This window comes from Peromyscus maniculatus, chromosome 5, assembly GCF_049852395.1.
Source record: "Peromyscus maniculatus bairdii isolate BWxNUB_F1_BW_parent chromosome 5, HU_Pman_BW_mat_3.1, whole genome shotgun sequence".
In the NCBI taxonomy this organism is placed as follows: domain Eukaryota; kingdom Metazoa; phylum Chordata; class Mammalia; order Rodentia; family Cricetidae; genus Peromyscus; species Peromyscus maniculatus.
In genome coordinates, this window is record NC_134856.1 from 104,126,592 (window position 1) to 104,145,503 (window position 18,912).

The window sequence follows — 18,912 nt, forward strand, 5'->3', positions numbered from 1 at the left end:
CTCTCCCTGTCCCTGTCCCTCTCCCTGTCCCTCTCCTTCTCCTCCTTTTTGTCGGTAGCCAGTGGCCTTGTCAGAGGAACAGTAGATGGCAATTGAAGTTCAAGTGTCAGCCCCAGAAGGAAACTCTCTGATGGGCATGTCTCATTTAAGCAAGGCTTATGAGAACACAGACTCCAGAATGTATTTTGTTTCTGTTGTGTCCCTGAATGCTTGCTGCTACAATGTGTATGATGTGGGGAGTCACCACTACCTGTATTGTAGTGTGTCTATCTCATCTGGATCTACTGGGCATTTAATTCTGTGGATTGTCAGAAAGATGATTTCTTCTTAAGCTGTATTGTATTGACAGAGTTTTGTTGAATAAAAATAATACTAGACTGTTTCATAACTAAGTTCCACAAGGACTGTGAAACACTTAGGACTTGCTTTAGATCACAGCTTAGATTTATGATTTAGGAAAACATTTGTGTCCCGGAGCTAGGCCGGCTCAAATTCCTTTAATCTTTATGCTGAGATATGAAGTCACAGGTTTCTTGTACATCATTAGGTGAAACAAAGTTTCAAAAGGCTTACTATTAGACAAGATGCCTTGCTAATGTTTTTTAGATAAATGTTTCCAATTTTTTGTTCATGACAACACACAGTTGTACTGTTTGGCTAAATTGTATATATAAAAACAGCCCAATTATAGCTGGCTGGCAAATGATTAGTTCCTTGCACCCATTCCTGACCTCAATTTGTGAAAATAAATTCTGACTAGTCAAGGCTACAGATTATAATTTGACTTTGTAGCCCCAAATGAGGGCTGCAGATATTCTTGGGTAATTAGAACTCTTATATTGCCTGAAAGAGTTTGTTGGGATATATAAACTATAAAAAGAAATGATAGGATGGAGCAATGTGGGAGCAACAGAATTGTTCAACATGAAAGAGAACAGTGTGATGAGAACATGAACAAAATAAAGAAAAGAAACTATCAAGAGAGAATGTGTGTGTGTTTTCCTCCCTCCAAACCCCTCAGAAAAGTCTTAACTTCATCGCGCTGTGGACTTTTCCTTTGAGCCTTGTGCTGCTGGAGGCTGGTCCTCCCGGCAGCGATACCTTTTCCTTGTCCTTCTTCTCCTTCTCTTTCATCTTTGTCTTCTTGTCCTCCTCCTCTTCTACTTCTCTTCTCCCTCCTCCTCCTCTTTCCTTTTAGGCTATTGGAGAGCTGTTTGTATTTCTGTCCACCATCACCACCTTTATTGTGGGCTGGATGCTTTGCATTTTATTCATGTTATAATTTCTTTCCTTTTGTGGTGATGATTACTTTTTGTCCCTTTGTTTATCTATTTCAGCATTTTTTATTTCAGCATTCAGAATAGTTGGCTCCATTATGGCATTTTAATACCTGCTGGGTTTTGGTTGATCCTCTCCCAATTTCCTCCTCTTCTATTGCTCCTCACTTCCTATTCCCATCTAGACCCTTAGGATTTCTTTCTTTGTGTGGATGAATAATATTTCATTCAGTTTATATATGACAGTTTTATGTATTGATCTATTGACAGACACTTAGGTTGAACCCATGTGCATAGTGAATGCTTTTGTGACTAAACATAGAGTGCAAGTGTCTCTAACATTCTGATTTCATTTCCTTTGGCTGTATATCCAGTAGTTGGGATTGCTGGATCATAAGGAAGAAAACTACACTTACCTTAAATGCAGTAAGTGACTCTTAGAAACAGTACATATCTACAAAACTGCACCCAAATCTTCACAGTAAGCCAGAAGCCCTTCCATGCCCCTCTCCTATCATGTCCTCAACAGAGCAGGGAAATGCCCACCGTGAAAGACCCTACCGAGGCCCTTCCCACCTTCTACCAGTTTGACTTGCTTTTTCTGTCAACAGGAGCACTGACCAGCACCATTCCTACATCTCTCAGATCTTCAACACTACCACCAAAATAAATTTGAGCCAGGCACAGTGACATATAACTCTAATCCCAGCAGTTGGAATATTAGGGACAGGAAGATCAGGAGTTCAAGGCCATTGTGTTGATTTGAATAAAAATGGCCCCCATTAGCTCATAGGGAGTGGCACTATTAGAAGGTGTGGCCTTGTTGGAGGAAGTACATCACGAGGGGGCGGCTTTGAGATCCCAATGCTCAAGCCAGGTCTAGTAGACATTCACTTACTGCTGCCTGCAGATCCAGATGTTGAACTCTCAGCTCCCTCTCTAGTGCTGTGTCTGCCTGCATGCCACCAGGCTTCCCACCATGATGATAATGGGCTAAACCCTTGAACTGTAAGCCAGCCCCAATTAAATGTTTTCCTTTATGAGAGTTGCTGTGTTCATGATATCTCTTCACAGCAATAAAACCCTAATTAAGACAGCTAGCCTCTGCCTTAAAGCAAGAGGCCAATTTGGGTTATTACATGAGACTGTGTCTCAAAAACAATAGCCAAAATGTTTCCTTTTATTTGTAGTTATGTGTGTGTGTGTGTCTGTGCACATGAGTACAGGTGCCAGAGAAGTGCAGAGATGCCAGATCCCCTCCAGACCTGAAGTTATATGCAGTTGTGAACCACTTGATGTACTGGGAATCAAACATGGGTCCTTTGCAAGAGCAGTGTGTGATCTTTACTGCTGACCTATCTCTTCAGTTTCCTCATATTTTTAAAAACAAAATAACTCAGAAAGGTAAAAGGAAGTACTTATTAAACTTCTGTTATTCTAGATTGTCTCAAATATAATTCTTATGTTTTTTTTATTCTTGCAAAATGATGGAGAGCAAATCTAATTAAAGATATTACTATATTCCATTATTTTCATGTTTTTATTTTATTAAATTAAAACTCACTTAAACATATCATTCTATATTAATATATTTTGAGCTTATCATCTTATAAATATCATACCAAAAATCTCGTAAATTTTTAAAATTACATTTATTTGTGGGAGGGGAGCATGCATGTGCCACGGCACCTGTAGAGGTCAGAGGGCAGCTTAAGAAAGTCAGTTTACTTCTTTAATCGTGTGGTTCCTGGGGTCAAGCTCAGGTGTCAGTCTGGTGGTAAGTGCCTTTCCCTGCTGAGCCATCTCCACCGGTCCTCAATGTCATAATTCTCTTGTAAGTGTGGAACTTGCCAATGTGTTTCCTGTTGTGTTGTTCTCTTTGCTTTGGTTCTGGAGGCTGAGCCTGGGCCTTGTTCATAGAGGAAGTCACCCTGACACTGAGTTACTCCCCAGCCCCCGAATATTATCAAGTAGCTAACAAATGCACATCTTGTTTGGTATTTAGGCAATGTGTTTGGAATGATGTATGTAATTTGTAAATTGTATTTCTTCAGTGAACACCTGTATCTGAAGGATTAGTTCCTAGAAATGAGGTTCCTGAGTCAAAGGGATTCACTTCAGTAATTTGTGCAGATGCTGACACATCACTCTGCTGATCTTCACTACCTAAAGCTCAGTGGAGAGAGACCTCCATCTATCTATGCAGAGTTCACACCAAATGACCTCCATCTATCTATGCAGAGTTCACACCAAATGACCTCCATCTATCTATGCAGAGTTCACACCAAATGAACGCCATCTCTCTATGCAGAGTTCACACCAAATGACCCCCATCTATCTATGCAGAGTTCACACCAAATGACCCCCATCTATCTATGCAGAGTTCACACCAAATAACCCCCATCTATCTATGCAGAGTTCACACCAAATGACCCCCATCGATCTATGCAGAGTTCATACCAAATGACCCCCATCTATCTATGCAGAGTTCACATCAAATGACCTCCATCTATCTATGCAGAATTCACACCAAATGACCTCCATCTATCTATGCAGAATTCACACCAAATGATCTCCATCTATTTATGCAGAGTTCACACCAAATGTTCTCCATCTATGTAGAGTTCACACCAAATGACTTCTATCTATCTATGCAGAGTTCACACCAAATGATATCCTTCTGTCTATGCAGAGTCCACACCAAATGACCTCCATCTATCTATACAGAGTCCACACCAAATGACCTCCATCTATCGATGGAGAGTTCACACTGAATGACCTCCATCTATGCAGAGTTCACACCGAATGACCTCTGTCTATCTATGCAGAATTCACTCTGAATGACCCCCATCTATCTATACATAGTTCACACCAAATGACCTCCATCTATCTATGCAGAGTTCACACTGAATGACCTCCATCTATCTGTGCAGAGTTCACACTGAATGACCTCCATCTACCTATGCAGAGTTCACACTGAATGACCTCCATCTATCTGTGCAGAGTTCACACTGAATGTTGAAGGATGATGTGAGAGTAAATGAGAAGATACCTGGGTGCCTCTCTCTTTGATCTGATCCTCGTATCAGACATAGGCTGCTCACCCACAGCTGTACTGTGTGAGACTGTCTTTACCTGATTAAGCTTTTCTTACTTGATTAAAAAAATATGCAAGGCATAGAAAATACTAACAGCTGTTTCAAACCTCCTTTTCTGAAGCAACATGGCTCCTCCAATCTTAGTGAGCATGCCAACATTCAGCCAGGTGTCCTTCCCTGTGAATCAGGATAAACGGGCTGAGAACTGCATAACCAAGGGTCAGAAATTCTTGAAAATGCATTGTGAAGGAGTCATTCTTCAAAGAGAAAGATAAATACAAAGAGACAACACAATCTGCCCAATAGAAGGAAAGAATACAGAGCATCAGAAGGAGGACGCTCTGGGCAGCTCTCAGCTCAGGGGGAGTTCTGTAGAGAAGCTTGGCCTTCTGAAGGTAGAGGACACGCTGGTGGTGCTTGTGGAGAAGAGATACCATGTAGCCACTGGCCCCTCCCATGGCTCCCTGAAACACTGCATCTCTCAGGACCATGAGAGGGAGAAACATGCTGTTTATTTTCTGACTTTCTTTTTTGAAATAACAGTATAAACTATTGTTACTCAGTTGTAATGTATTTGTGACTCTGTTTCTGATAGAGTGGAGGAGGTTCATGCTGATCAAGGAATTGAGAATCCAAAAGAGCAGGGAGAGAAGCATATACCATGTGGACCTCAGTCTGAGCCTCCCCCACCAGGAGTCTCTGGGGCTCATGATGATGGCCTGGACCACCGTGAGGAGACTGCTGGTGCAGATGGAGAGGCCCCGGGCCATCCTTTCTAAATAAACAATAATGTGACAGCCCACATCACCTAGGAAGTGTCTCAGACCTAAAGCTGCAGTTGTCGTTGGTATGCTCTTGGAGAAAAGCATTATAATATTTGTAAAAGCCAAGTGCATGAGAATAAGATTCAGATTTTTTAAAATGCTCTTTGTTTTGCTGTGTTTCTTCCCATGTTGTATGGATCTGAACCCACAGAAATCCATCTGTCTCTACTTCTAGAGTGCTGAGAATAAAAATGTGTACCACCAAGCTCAGCCAGAGCTTCCGGTTTTTATGCTTTCTCTTCCTGCCATGTTTTTAAATTATGTTTTCTTTCAGCTAATTAATCTGATTGGCCTATGTTTTAAATTTTATCTTGTAATATGTGCTTACTATTCTCTGTTGGTATATTTTCAGTAACATTTTTTGATGTGTTATCTTAGGATTTCTATTGCTGTGATAAAACACCATGACCAAAAGCAACCTGGGGAGGTAACCTGGAGTTTATTTTGCTTCCACTTCCAGGAAATAGTCCATCAACAAGGGAAGGGAAGCAGGAACTCGAGGCAGGACCTGATGGAGAGGCCATGAAGGAGTGCTTCTTGCTAGCTTACTCTTAATGGCTTGCTCTCTTTGCTCTCTCATGGCACCCAGGGCCATCAGCTCAGAGGTGGCACTGTCCACAGTTAGCAAGGCCCTCCCACGTTAATCGTCAGTCAAGAAAATGCACCACAGGCTGGCTTACAGGTAATCTGGTGGGGGCATTTTCTCAATTGAGGTTCCTCTTCCGAAATGCCTCTAGCCTGTGTCAAGCTGACATAAAAACTACCAGCTCATGAATGCTATACTAACATGATTCTTCCAATACATAATTCATTGAAAACATCAGATTTTGGAAAACAGTATACACAGTAGCGTGCTTCCTTGCGACACTTCCTGGACACTTCCTGTTGCTCCTCCTCCTCCTCACTCTGTCCCTCCTGCCCACTGCTTGCTGCTTCTTCCTCCCTCGGTTAGCCTCGTCCTCTTTCACATCACATGTGTTCTATTACCCTCTTCTCTCCCCCTCTTAAGTCCTCTCTTTTCCTTCCCATGGCCCCCTCTCAGATATACAAATATAAAAATTTAAATCTGGGATTGATATAAGAGAGAAAATATGCAGTATTTGTCTTTCTGAATGTGGATTATCTTGCTTGCCACAATAATTTCTAGTTCCATCCACTTTGAAAATGTCATAATAATTTTTTTCTTTACATCTGGAATGGAACTCCATTGTGTATTTGTGCTTCTTTATTCCTTCTTCTGCTGTGGAACATCTTGGCTGATTCTATTTCTTGCTTGTGATTCCTCCTTGCGTTTTTGCATTTCTTCAGGTCCGATTTATATAGACATACACGTGTTTTCGCCTTTAGAAATCTGAAATTCTCATTACTCTTCAGTACCAGCTGTGCAGTGCTCATGTTCCTTGCTTTTGGGATTTGACACCATCTTCTGGAGACTGGTGTCTGTGAATACAGCAGGAACTTCCCATTCTTTAGAACTGTGGCACTCCATGTACTTAAATTGTTCATCTTTACTTCCTACGAGGACATTTTTGTGTCTCACTGTTTGGAATTGAAAGAGGCTGAATGCTGCCCTTTGAACTTTTCTTTCTCCCTTTCCTTCCCTTCTGTTACGTTCCCTTCCATTCCCTCCCCTTCCCTCCATCCCCTTCCTTTCCTCCCTTCCTTTTCTTTCTTTTGGTTGCCCTGAAACTTGCTACGCAAATCAAAAATCACGCTAGCTTTGAATTCATGTGCGTCTGCCTCCCGAGTGCTGGATTTAAAGGCATGCACCACCACACCAGGCTTTTCTTTTCTTCTCTTCTCTTCTCTTCTCTCTCTCTCTCTCTCTGAATTGAGAGAAGCTGTAGGATGACTTGTTAACTCCACATGCACTGCAAGAAAGTCTGGGGTTACTCTTTAATCTTCCCTCAGTCCTTTTCTTAAGTCACAATGTGCAGTGTCTCCTTTAGTACCTGGAGGGGCTGTCACAGAACATCCTGACTCCTCAGTGAGCATTCCAGCAGCTAGCCAAGTGGAAATCCTTTATTATCAGGATAAAGGGGCTGAGAGCAGCATAGCCAACTCCTAGAAACAACTTAGCATTTAGTATTATGGAATCAAGGGTGAAGACAGACCCAATGTAGAAGGAGGAAATGAAATCTCCCAAGTAATAGAGGAGGAAACAGGTCATAAGAACGAGAACACTCCATGTAGCTCTGACTTCTGGGCTGACCCTATTTGCAAGCCTGGAGCTGTGAAGGTAGAGGACACGCTTGTGATGTCTATACAGGTGGAGAGCCATGGACCCACTGCTCCAGCCCATGAGACTTTGAAAGATGACATCACGAAGAGCCATGAGAGACAGAAAAAGCCATTTAACTGTACACCCGGATGGCAGCATATAGCAATACTCACTGTATAGCCCAGCTCTAGATCTGTTCAGACTGCTGCCTGCTGTGATGTAGTAGAGCAAGTTGGAGCTTATGAGAACATTAAAAATCCAAAGGAGGAGGAGAAAGGGAAGAACTTGCCATGAGCTCTGTGGTTTGAGCTTTCTCCACAAGGAAGTCCTGGGACTGATGGTGGCAGCCTGGACCACGCTGAGGAGACAGGTGGTGCAGATGGAGAGGCCCCGGGACACCCTTCCCAGATAAACCAAAGTTTTACAACCTGCGTCACCCAGAACATTTTTGAAATGAAGGCCTGTGGTTATGTATTGGATCCCTGAAGTACAAAGAATGATTATGTTTGGAATCGCCAGATGAGTGAAGATAAGGTCTATCGGTTTTTTCTCAGAACCCATGATAAACATATGTACATGTCTCATAAATAAAAGGATGTTTCCTAAAATTCCAAGTCCAATAAGAGAAAGGAAGATTATTTGCTGGATGAGATCACTCCAGATCATCTTTTGACTTCATGATGAGAACTAGGGAAATTCATTTTGAGAAACACAAATGAGTGAAGCCGACATTCTTCACCTCCCTGGACTGTCTCTGTGTTACATGAGGAATTTATGAAATATGAACATGTACATGGTTCTTTTCTAGCAGGCAGATGATTATTGTCTTTGCTTATCTTTTTCATTTTCTTATTTCCACTGACATGCTGATGATAGCGATATTTTAGACACAAATCCCACATTAATTCATCTATTTGCTTTTCCAAAAAAATACTTCTTTGTGTCCCTCACTTCTAAAATTTACATGATTTTTTTTCCTAGAAAAAACTAAACATGAGCAGCGTTGCACACGAAATGTGCAACTAAATGTTTTTAAACCAGCGTGACCCCAAGTATTAGCTTCTCTTTTGTTTTCACTCTGCACATCTGTTGTGTATCAGTTTTCTTCAAGATTAAGACTTTCCTTCTTGGAGCAAAGCTTTTTGAGACACGTGATGTGAAAGGGAGGTAAAAACTGTTCTAAGGGGCTGGGGTGGAACATTTCATTCTGCAGGGAAGGAAGCTCATTAAACTCGGCAAGTAAACAACTCAATAGTTGCAGGAAGTCCCTGAAACTGATCCCCTGCCCCTCCCAACCTGTGTATAAACAGGACTTCTGACAAATATTTTCAGACAAACCTAGATGCCTGAAAGAAGCAGAAATCCCCTAAGCTGTCAAGAACAGGCTCAGACCTACTGAGCTATGTGAAGACACTCTCTAACCTGTTGAGCTGGCTTTGAACTTGGGATGTAGGTGAGGATGAACTTGAACTGCTAATCTTCCTGTCCCCACCTCCCAAGTGCTGGCTTTACTGGATGTGCCTAGTTGAGGGGTTTGTTTTTTGTTATCTGTGAGTGCCAATCTGGCGTCTCACTGCTGTGTGACAGAGCTTTTCCTGGGGAGATGCAACACCCATCTACTCACCCCAGACAGGGATCCCACGACAGACCAAAGTGTGGATGAAGGGACTGGCCAGCTCAAGTGTGGCAAGCATGGCTCTAGCAGGCCTTGCCCTTCTACCAGATTCCGTCTGCCTTGCTAAAAACTGTTGGATTACATTCCTAAGGCTAGCCACCAAGGTCTATACCACTTTTTCCTTCTGAGACTGACTACCATGGTCCAGCAATCAAAGTATTAAAGTCCAGCAAAAGCTCCCTTTGGTTCACCTAATTATCACGCCCAATCAAAATATACCACCACATCCTAGCCTATTCTAACACAGACCTCCTTTTTTTTCTCTTTCTGAGAATTACACCTGCAAGGTCATTTGCTGCTGTTTTTCTGCCTGAGTCGGAAAGTAGACACTTTAAGTTCCTCCCCAATTAATAAAGGATCTCTCTGTGAAAACAGGTGTTTGGGTAGGGTTGTGCTAATCTGGCCCCGGAGGGAACCCCCTGCTGTGCAGGGCTCTCCTTCAATGGATATTGCCAAAGTTCAACTTGGTGAACCAATAAATATTCTTGGGGTTACTTAACGAGAGTATGGGTGAGGGATTACTTACATGATGACTCAAAGACAGCTGCATCACTGAGGCTCACCCAGCATGAGCAACAGCTCACAAATGCTGGGAAACCTGGAGCGTACCATGGGCTGCTGGACAGGTTGGAGACTGTCCTCTCCAGGTGACTCAGTTGGTCTAAACCTCTTCCAGGCAGCCAGGCTGGCTTCTGCTTCTCCCAGGCAGCTGGTCTGGCCTCCGTATTCTTTGCAGCTTGGCTGAGAGTCTGAGTCTTTTTTTGTATTTCATCTTTTTCGTAGCTTAGCTCAGTTAGCCTGAGAAGGACTCTCAGCTTTTCTTGTTTACTCTGGCAGGGAGGAGCCTAGTGGATCTGGTTGGATTTAGGGACTTTCTGAAGTTATTTTGAACTGTTTACCTTTTTGTTTAAAGAGCTTCACTGCGGGGTGGAATGTTTTAGTCAAGGAAAGTGTTCTATGACTCTCAGCTATGAAGTCATGTAAGACTTGGGACTGTTTCTCAGGAATCAAAGACTCCAGGATGCCTGAGCCTATCCCTGGGATACTGCACTTTGCATGCATTCTGTATGTTCAGAATGAGATTCTACAAGTCATCTGTTTTGCCTTGCTCTCTCTGGCCTTCACTATCTTCTAACTATTAAACGAGGACAGATCTCTCTGTCCTGAAGGTTTCTGGCAACACAGCTGCTTCCCTAGTTGGTACTAGGCAGCCCCATGACTTCAGGCACATGAGTTGCTGCCTTTTGATCCTTGTTTCTTCTGACAGATGACAAGTGGGCAGAGTAAAGACTGAACCAGTGCACTGGGAAAGGCCTACCCAACCTTAATCTCTCATGTAATGCAGGATGTGACCAGCTTTAACTAGCACATCTGTTTTAAGTAATAAGTCTGGACTATAAAATGATTCATTATTTTGTCACTCCATATACCTCAATGTCTTTATGGACTCATCAAATATTTTCTTTGGCCTATTTTTTCCTGTTTTTCTAGGGGTTATTTTTTCACCTTACCAATAGTCCATAACTCAGAATCAGATTTGTTATTCACTTGAGATATCCAAGAAGTCACTTTTTTCACTACCACCCAGTAATGAAGAGTCAGAGGAAGGAGGGGCAAGTGTTATGCTAACCGTTTTCTTTGTTTCTTTTCTTTTTGGCGGCCCTGGGGATTGAATTTCAGGCACCACGCTTTGAAGGCAAACACTCTACCTCTGAGCTACAGCCCCCACTCTGCAAATGCCTTCTGGAACACTACAGCAAACTGTTCTAGAAGATAAGCCTTGCTTTCAGATGAATGCATAGGATACCATCAAGTGCATCCACCCCAGGCTCTGGAGCCTCAAATAAAGATGAGATTAGAACTCCTTGAAATCAATACTGGGCTAAACTTAAGGGAGTTACCCCCAAAGAATACTAAACAACCTGGCAGAACAGTAGGAATCCTCCAAAGAACAACTTCTTGACAACAGAGCCCTCAACAAACAGGCATGCTAGGCCGGGCGGTGGTGGCGCACGCCTTTAATCCCAGCACTCGGGAGGCAGAGGCAGGCTGATCTCTGTGAGTTCGAGGCCAGCCTGGGCTACCAAGTGAGATCCAGGAAAGGCGCAAAGCTACACAAGAGAAACCCTGTCTCGGAAAACCAAAAAAAAAACAAAAAACAAAAAAAAACAAAACAAAAAAAAAACAGGCATGCAGCAAGTGAAGCTGATTTACATGTGTGCAATACCATGAATGGAGATGGGGGGATGCTAAGGATGGATGTCCAAATAACACCTTCAAGTTAATCTCAGTGTTCATGGGACTTAAGATAAGAAAAAGAGAAAGATGGTCCATTTAAAACACAGTGACACACCAAAAATCAGGTGAAGAAATGGATGTAACTAATCCTGACAACAGAAGCATTGTATAGGTGAAAAGTGAGGCCAAAGCAAACTAGTTCTGGCTAGAAACCCAGACATATTGTCTTTCTGTTTTCCAAAAGAGCATATGATGAGGACCTGTGACGAGACTCCAGAGCTCTCTAAAATGCATGATCTGGACTCAGATAGAGATACTCAAGCGATGGTGGACTGACAGGTGCTAGAATTGGTCCCCTTCAGTTTCTTGCTCAGCCACATAAATTTAGATATAGACAGTTAGGGGAAAGTCTTAAATCTTTTGAACCCTGTCATGACTCTCTGGCTTACTAACAAAGAGGTTAACAAATCTCAGAGGGAAATTTATGTGGCTCGAGTGTAAACCAGAGAGCTCCAGGTCTACTCACGTTCGCAGCTGAGGTGCAGTCAGGTTCTGGGGAGTCCTGGAAGACGAGCCTTCCCACACTGCATTTGTACCTTTAGGGTTTGCTGGGCCGTGGCTGTCATCACGTGTCCTGGGATGTCAAGTCTCTCAGTGCAGTGCTGTCACAGAGAAGGAAGTCTCTGCAGAACCTGTCCCTGAAGTGCGGCCTTCCTTCTCCCTCCACAATTACTTCATCACCGTGCCTCAGCAATTACCTCAGTAGTCATTAGGGTTTCATTGTGTCCATAGGAGTGTGTGAAATGAGAAAGAAAACAATAACTGAAGTGTCTATGTCCAGACTGTCCCATTTTCTAGACCTGTGCATAAGGGAACTTGGTCCTTCTCGTCCAGGTGGTACGTGGACTAGAATCTGACAGAAGACAAGTCAGACAGCTGAGGTGTGTGTGGCACCGGGAGAGCTGAGCATCAGGCAGACAGCGTGGGAAAGGAGCTCCTGCCCTTGAAAGGACAACTACTGAGGTGGTAGAGGGTCAGAAGGGGACCCTATTGTAGGTACAAACCCATTTTCACAGTCAAGGAAAGGCTGTGGAGGAAGCTGAACAAATGTACACAGAAGGCATCTTTTGGCTGTCACTTGGTAGACAGTACTGCACCTAAGCATGGAGCTTGTCACCCCCTCCTCCCATCCCTGAGAAGTGCTTGGAACATGTCGCTGTCAACACTGATATCTCAGAAGGAAGTGAGCAGCTGGATCCCAGATCATGACTTGATCCAGAGCTCAGTACACAGGTCCCTTCACACAAAAGTGCTGGAGAGCTGATGCTTCCTTTGATGTCCTTTTCCTATCACTGTGAATTCCCTACCAACTGCATCCTGTAAGAAGGACAACAAGGGGGCAGCTTTCCGAGAACCAGGAGAAGCACTGATGTTGCTGGCGCATCTGAACCTCATTTGTGAGTGCTGTGAACCCCCAATCCATTCTTCATTTTCTCCTAACAGCTTCCCACTCCAGAGTCTTGCTTGTGTGTGTGTGTGTGTGTGTGTGTGTGTGTGTGTGTGTGTGTGCCTGCTCCCTGCACAACTAGATGTCTCTAGCACATGCAAATATCTTCCAAAGACACCACTGAGTTCCGATTCCATTCAAGCTCTAAAGTGTCATTTCATGACCAGATGGCCCCATGTGTAAAGCAATGGGCTACTAATGCACTGTGCTCTGAAGACATGGGTTCAGATTTTTTTTTAGTTAGTTAGGTTTTAAGAGTTCAGAGGCTTCCTCCTAGGATCTGCTCTGGGCCCACAGTTCTGCCAGGAGCAGCCCTTGGGCATGAAGACTGCTTTCCCTTGCTCTCCACCGCTCACTGACTTTTCATGCTCCTTTTTAAAAGAACATCTCTGTTGTTGTTTTTACTTTTTTAAGAACCATACATGAGTACACTGCACTCACGCAATTTCCACCCTTCCCTGCCCCTCACTCCTTCATCACCTGTGACTCTTCATCTAGGGTGGGGCCTTGGGAGGAGTTTCCTTTGGTCTAAGCTGACATGTGTATTGGTGTGGTCAATGTGCAGGTCTTGTGCAGGCAAATGTATTTTTGAAGTTGCCTGGGCGTAATATCCCTGTCATATTTAGAAGATACCATCTCTGAGCAGATGTGCTGGTCCTCTGACACAACCTTTTTACCGTTATTCTGGAAAGTTCCTTGACCCTTAGTTGTATGGGCACCCCGTTGTCTCTTATTCCATGCTCTTTGACCAGTTGTAGATCTCTGTGGTGGCCTTTGTCTGCCATAGCACCTCTTATAAAGGAATACATTTAATTGGGGCTGGCTGACAGTTCAGAGATTTGGTCCATTATTGTCATGGTAGGGAGCATGGGGGCATCAGGCAGACATGGTGCTGGAGAGGCCTCTGAGAGCTCTACATCCAGATCAGCAGGCAGCAGGAAGAGAGTGACACCGGGCCTGGCTTGAGCTTCTGAACCATGAAAGTCCACCCCTAGTGACACACTTCCTCCAACAAGAGACCACACCTACTCCAACAAGGCCACATGCCCTGATCCTTTCAAATAGTGCCACTCCCTATGAGTCTATGGGGCCCATTTTCATTCAAACTACCACAATGGGTGAGAGGTATACTTATCTGTGGGCATAAGCATAAATATTTGGAGCACAGTTTAGAGCTTTATTGATTTAGGAAAATGGCAGTAGTAGGTTTCTCCTCTACAGTCTGTGACCTTTCCACCCATGGGATCTTAGCTAGCTTTACAGATAGGGCCAAGCATGAGTTTTCTCCTATTGAGCATCCATTAAATCCAAGTAGATAGCTGTTGGTTATCCCCCAGATGCTTTAGTTATCCCCCAGATGCTGTTAGTTATCCCCCAGTTGCTGTTGGTTATCCCCAAGATGCTGTTGGTTATCCCCCAGATGCTGTTGGTTATCCCCCAGATGCTGTTGGTTATCTCCCAGATGCTGTTGGTTATCCCCAAGATGCTGTTGGTTATCCCCCAGATGCTGTTGGTTATCTCCCAGATGCTGTTGGTTATCCCCAAGATGCTGTTGGTTATCCCCCAGATGCTGTTGGTTATCTCCCAGATGCTGTTGGTTATCCCCAAGATGCTGTTGGTTATCCCCCAGATGCTGTTGGTTATCCCCCAGATGCTGTTGGTTATCCCCCAGATGCTGTTGGTTATCTCCCAGATGCTGTTGGTTATCCCCAAGATGCTGTTGGTTATCCCCCAGATGCTGTTGGTTATCTCCCAGATGCTGTTGGTTATCCCCAAGATGCTGTTGGTGATCCCCAAGATGCTGTTGGTTACCCAATATATATGTGCCTCTGTCGAGCCATTAGACATACCTTGCCAGGTCACCCATTGTGGTTTGCAGGCTTTATAGCTGAATACTACTACTGTTCGCTTTTCTCCCTCAGCAGTGTGTACATCATCTTATAACACTATTAAGAGGTAGCTCTCAGGAAAGAGGCTTTCAGGTCAATTACCAGGTTGATTCACCCAAGTCCTTTTATGTGAAGTTTTTTGTATCTTCAGCAATAGGGTCTTGCCTTCAAGTTCTGGGAGGTAACCAAGGATGATGGCTGTAGCCTATATTGTTCTGGGGGTCCTTGGATACCCTTGACCAATAACTCAAAGAGCAATTTCCTTTGCTAGGCACTAGGGTTGTTAGTCCATTGCTTCTGGGAGGATTATTATCCTCTGTGTGGGATAACTCTATTTTAACTGTGTGTTTATGATGTATGTATATATTTAAGTATATATATATATATATATATATATATTCCCTTTACCCCTTTGTATTACTTTCTATCATCCTCCCCTTATGTTTCTTTTTCAGACAAAATTTATTTTTCAAATGATCATTATTAATTTATCCAGTGACAGATGAAAACTTCCTAGATATTTCTGTATTTTACCTTAACTAACCCATTGTTCACTTGGTATTTGGCAGATTTCTTCATAAGGCTTCTGGTTTCACTTAATTCACATAATCTATGTGGAATCCTTTAAAGATCAACATTAGAAGGTTGTAAATGTTTGAAGACGGGGGAGAAAGATTGAGAGCGATTCAGGTTCTGGACCTGGTTTACACATACATTAGTTAGCACTGTGAAAAGAAACAATGAACTTGTAAACATGTTGATCGTTTATTTTTCACAATTCACAATGTGCTTGTGTATGCGGGGACACATGTATATACAGGTGTCAGAACATCACTTTATACACTGTATAGTCTTAGTGGTGCACAACCTTGCACTGTGGCTGTGAGAAATCATTTAATAGAATGGACAGGCCCCAGCGTTCTGATCAGCTCTGTGCTGGGGCTCACCAGTTGACATGGAATCTCTAGTCAAACTGTGATGATCTGATTCCAAGGGGCTAGGAAACAAGTGATGAGACCCAATCACCATAGGGCAGGTTGCTACAGTCATGGAAATAACAGTGATCAGAACAGTTCAATCAATGCAGAGAAACCTCTTGTGCTGATCGGCTGACCATGGTATCTGAAAATTGTAAAATTCAAGTGGCCTAGAACTCCACCAGAATTCTGTATGCTATATATAAGGGAGAAATCATCAGATCTGGATTAATCTCACTTGAAACACTAGAATGTTCATCAGTGAGTTCCCAGATATGAGTCAATGTTCAGTCTCAAAGCTCCGGCAAAGAGGGCGGAGCCAGATTCCCATTCGTAGATGCCACCACAAATATGTGCTGTCAGTCAATGTGCCTTCTGGTCAAATAAACTGCACTCATTTGCTAGGTTACTTTGTGGTGAGAAATGAACTTACTTACATCTTTTCAGATTTGATAGGACACTAGTCTAAACTGACATTAATTTTTAGAAATTATTTTTTTAGATTTTATTCTTATTTTACATTTATGAGTATTGCTTGCATGAGTATCTGTACTACATGCATGCAGTGTCTGTGGAAGTTTGAAGTGAGCATCAGAGCCCCTGGGAATGGAGTTACAGATGGTTTGAGCTACCCTATGGGTGCTGGGCATTGAAACGGGGTCCTGTAGAAGAGCATTCAGTTCTCTTAACCTCTGAGACATCTCTCCAGGCCCCCACACTAGTTTTTAGAGGTGTAAAATGTCACTGTGCCCCACCAATCTGAGTAGAGGTTCCATAAGGAAAGGTGATCAACGCAAATTCTGTATAACATTCACTGTGCCCTGAGAAAACTCCAGTGTCATTTGAGAATCCAGGATTCTTCATAAGAAGTGTCTTGTTTCTCTCAGGTTAATTTATTGATTTAATATTTAGCAATTTATGATGTGCCTGGGTGTGAAACTTACTCACTTACTGCTGAAGCCTTGCATGCTCTCTGTCTCTCTCTGTCTCTCTCTCTCTCTCTTTCTGCACATGTAAATATGGAGGTTGATATCTGGTGTCATCTTCCATGGTAACCCCCCTGCACTATCATTATTTTTTTGATTCGTGTGTGTGTGTGTGTGTGTGTGTGTGTGTGTGTGTGCGCGCGCGCGCGCGCGCGCATGTGGTGCACATGGAGGTCAGAGGGGAAGTTATGGGAGTCAGTTCTGTCCTTGCACTATGTGGGTCCCAAGGACTGAACTTGTTTCATCAGGCTTAGTGACAAGTTCCCTTACCTGGTGAGCTCTCTCATCTGCCCTCTACATCTTATCTTTTGAGACAGGGTCTGTCTCAGAACTTACAGACTGGATAGACTGGCTGCCAGTGACCTGCCTGGATCTGTCTTTCTCCACCTTTCTGTCCTAGAGTTACACAGGCCACAATGCATGGCTTATTTTATTACATGGATCCTAGGGATCTGAACTCAGGGTCTCATAATGCACAGCCAGCAGGTTACTGATAGAGTCATCTTCCCAGCTCGGCCACCACCTCCTTCTCCTCTTCCTCCTTAACCTCACCCTCCCTGTCACCCCTTTCTTAACCCCTTCAGTCCTGAGATTGCAGGCATGCACACCCACACCTGGCAAAACGCCTTGATCTGAAGGAACCAGAGTTCAAACAAGTGCTTTCTAAATCAGTCTTTGAGCGCTGACTCAAAGGAAGTGATGTAAGATCCTGGGGATGGGGTGACACACAGTGTGCCGCATCTGAACACAAGAGAAGGTTGCTGAGCATTAAGAGTAGACAGCAGATGCATGACCATTGACACAGCGCGAGAGAGGACAGACTGAAATTGGAGCTGCGTTCACTCTCTTCTCTTTATAGATTGTGTTGCCAGTAAAATAAAAATATAAAAACAAATCCTTCAGTGATGATTGCCTACAAAACCTTTCATAATGTTGGAACAAATGATAACTGAAGAAAATATTTGAAATCTAAGATATTTTTACATTCACACTGCAAGGTAATATTTATACTAGAAAGCCAAGCTACTTAAGGAACTAGGGCATAAAATTATAACAGAAATTGCTAACATTTTTTTGTGCAACCAAACACAAAATAAATATGTATTCACCATTGTAAAGTAGAACCATGATGCACCCAGATGTTTACAGGAGTTCTCACCATAGGTGATAGAAATGTTATTTTCAAATAGGGTACAAATCTGTCTCTAACAATTCTAGAGTTTTATGTTCAAAGATAATATAATAAGTTAACTATCAGTATTTTTCATAATGGGCTCCTTCAGTATCTGATAGCTAGACCCATTTTCTATACCCAGTATCTTATTGTGTGGATCCAATTGCAAAAATTGTCAATTAAATTAAATTAGAATCAGATCCTCATGCAGTTCTTTCATGACAGAGAGATGACTAGTGTTGTGGAGAGTCAGGGTGCAACAAAGGGCAGCTACCAACAAGTCCTGTCTGCTTGCAAACACATTTATTTATCAATATTGAAAAATGAATTCACATTTTTATGAATAAAGCAATTATAGAGGGATATAGAATGGCACTCTACTGTGCATTCATTACCTGGTTACACAGTCTATAATTTATGTTACTGCAGACTCTCTTCATGCATCGATTAAGTGTTTCCATGCATTTCAGTTCTGTGATTGGTGTCAATGGATTCTATTGACTGAAATTTCACAGTACATGTCATTCCAAATAAAGGTGTCTTGATTCTTCACCATTTCTTTACAATTCCATAAGATCCTTTCTGTGGCTGGATAATTAACCTGCTTTCAAGCAGCACAAAATAGGCCTTTGTGGTTAAATTACTGTGTTTAGGAAACAACAATTCCATAATGTATAACATTTTTCCCCAGTGAAATTCTCAAAGAACAAATCTACCTGTGGCTATAGATCTAAGATAAGAAATTCCTGGCTAAAAGAGAGAAAGACGAGTTCTTTTGATAAAATTTACCCAATTTGTCCTCACACATCCCACTCCTGGACTCACAGTGCTGAGAAAATCATTTTCATAATCCGCAGTTAAAGGCACTTCTCCAGGGTGCCTAGCTGGAGAAAATATCCATATCATTTTGATTTGATTAGAACTCTCTCAAGTCAAGGCTGTGAGTCACTAGGATTACTGTCTAAGAATAAAAACATCTTTAAAGTGCTTTGGTTGAATTTTGTCTTACCCACAATCTTAGAGAACTGAGATTTCTTTTATGCTTA

General features: G+C 42.8%; 2 protein-coding genes across 2 annotated transcripts; both read right to left on the reverse strand.

Annotated features, from left to right (window-relative positions):
- Positions 1 to 4,515: 4,515 nt before the first annotated feature.
- Positions 4,516 to 5,358, reverse strand: LOC102919726 (vomeronasal type-1 receptor 3-like). Its single transcript, XM_076573611.1, has one exon. It carries the CDS (start codon positions 5,356 to 5,358, stop codon positions 4,516 to 4,518), a length of 843 nt encoding a protein of 280 aa, XP_076429726.1.
- A 1,825-nt stretch (positions 5,359 to 7,183) lies between these two features.
- On the reverse strand, positions 7,184 to 11,178 carry LOC143273173 (putative vomeronasal receptor-like protein 4). The gene has a single exon (XM_076571545.1). It carries the CDS (start codon positions 8,084 to 8,086, stop codon positions 7,184 to 7,186), a length of 903 nt encoding a protein of 300 aa, XP_076427660.1. The 5' UTR covers positions 8,087 to 11,178.
- Between the last annotated feature and the right edge of the window lie 7,734 nt (positions 11,179 to 18,912).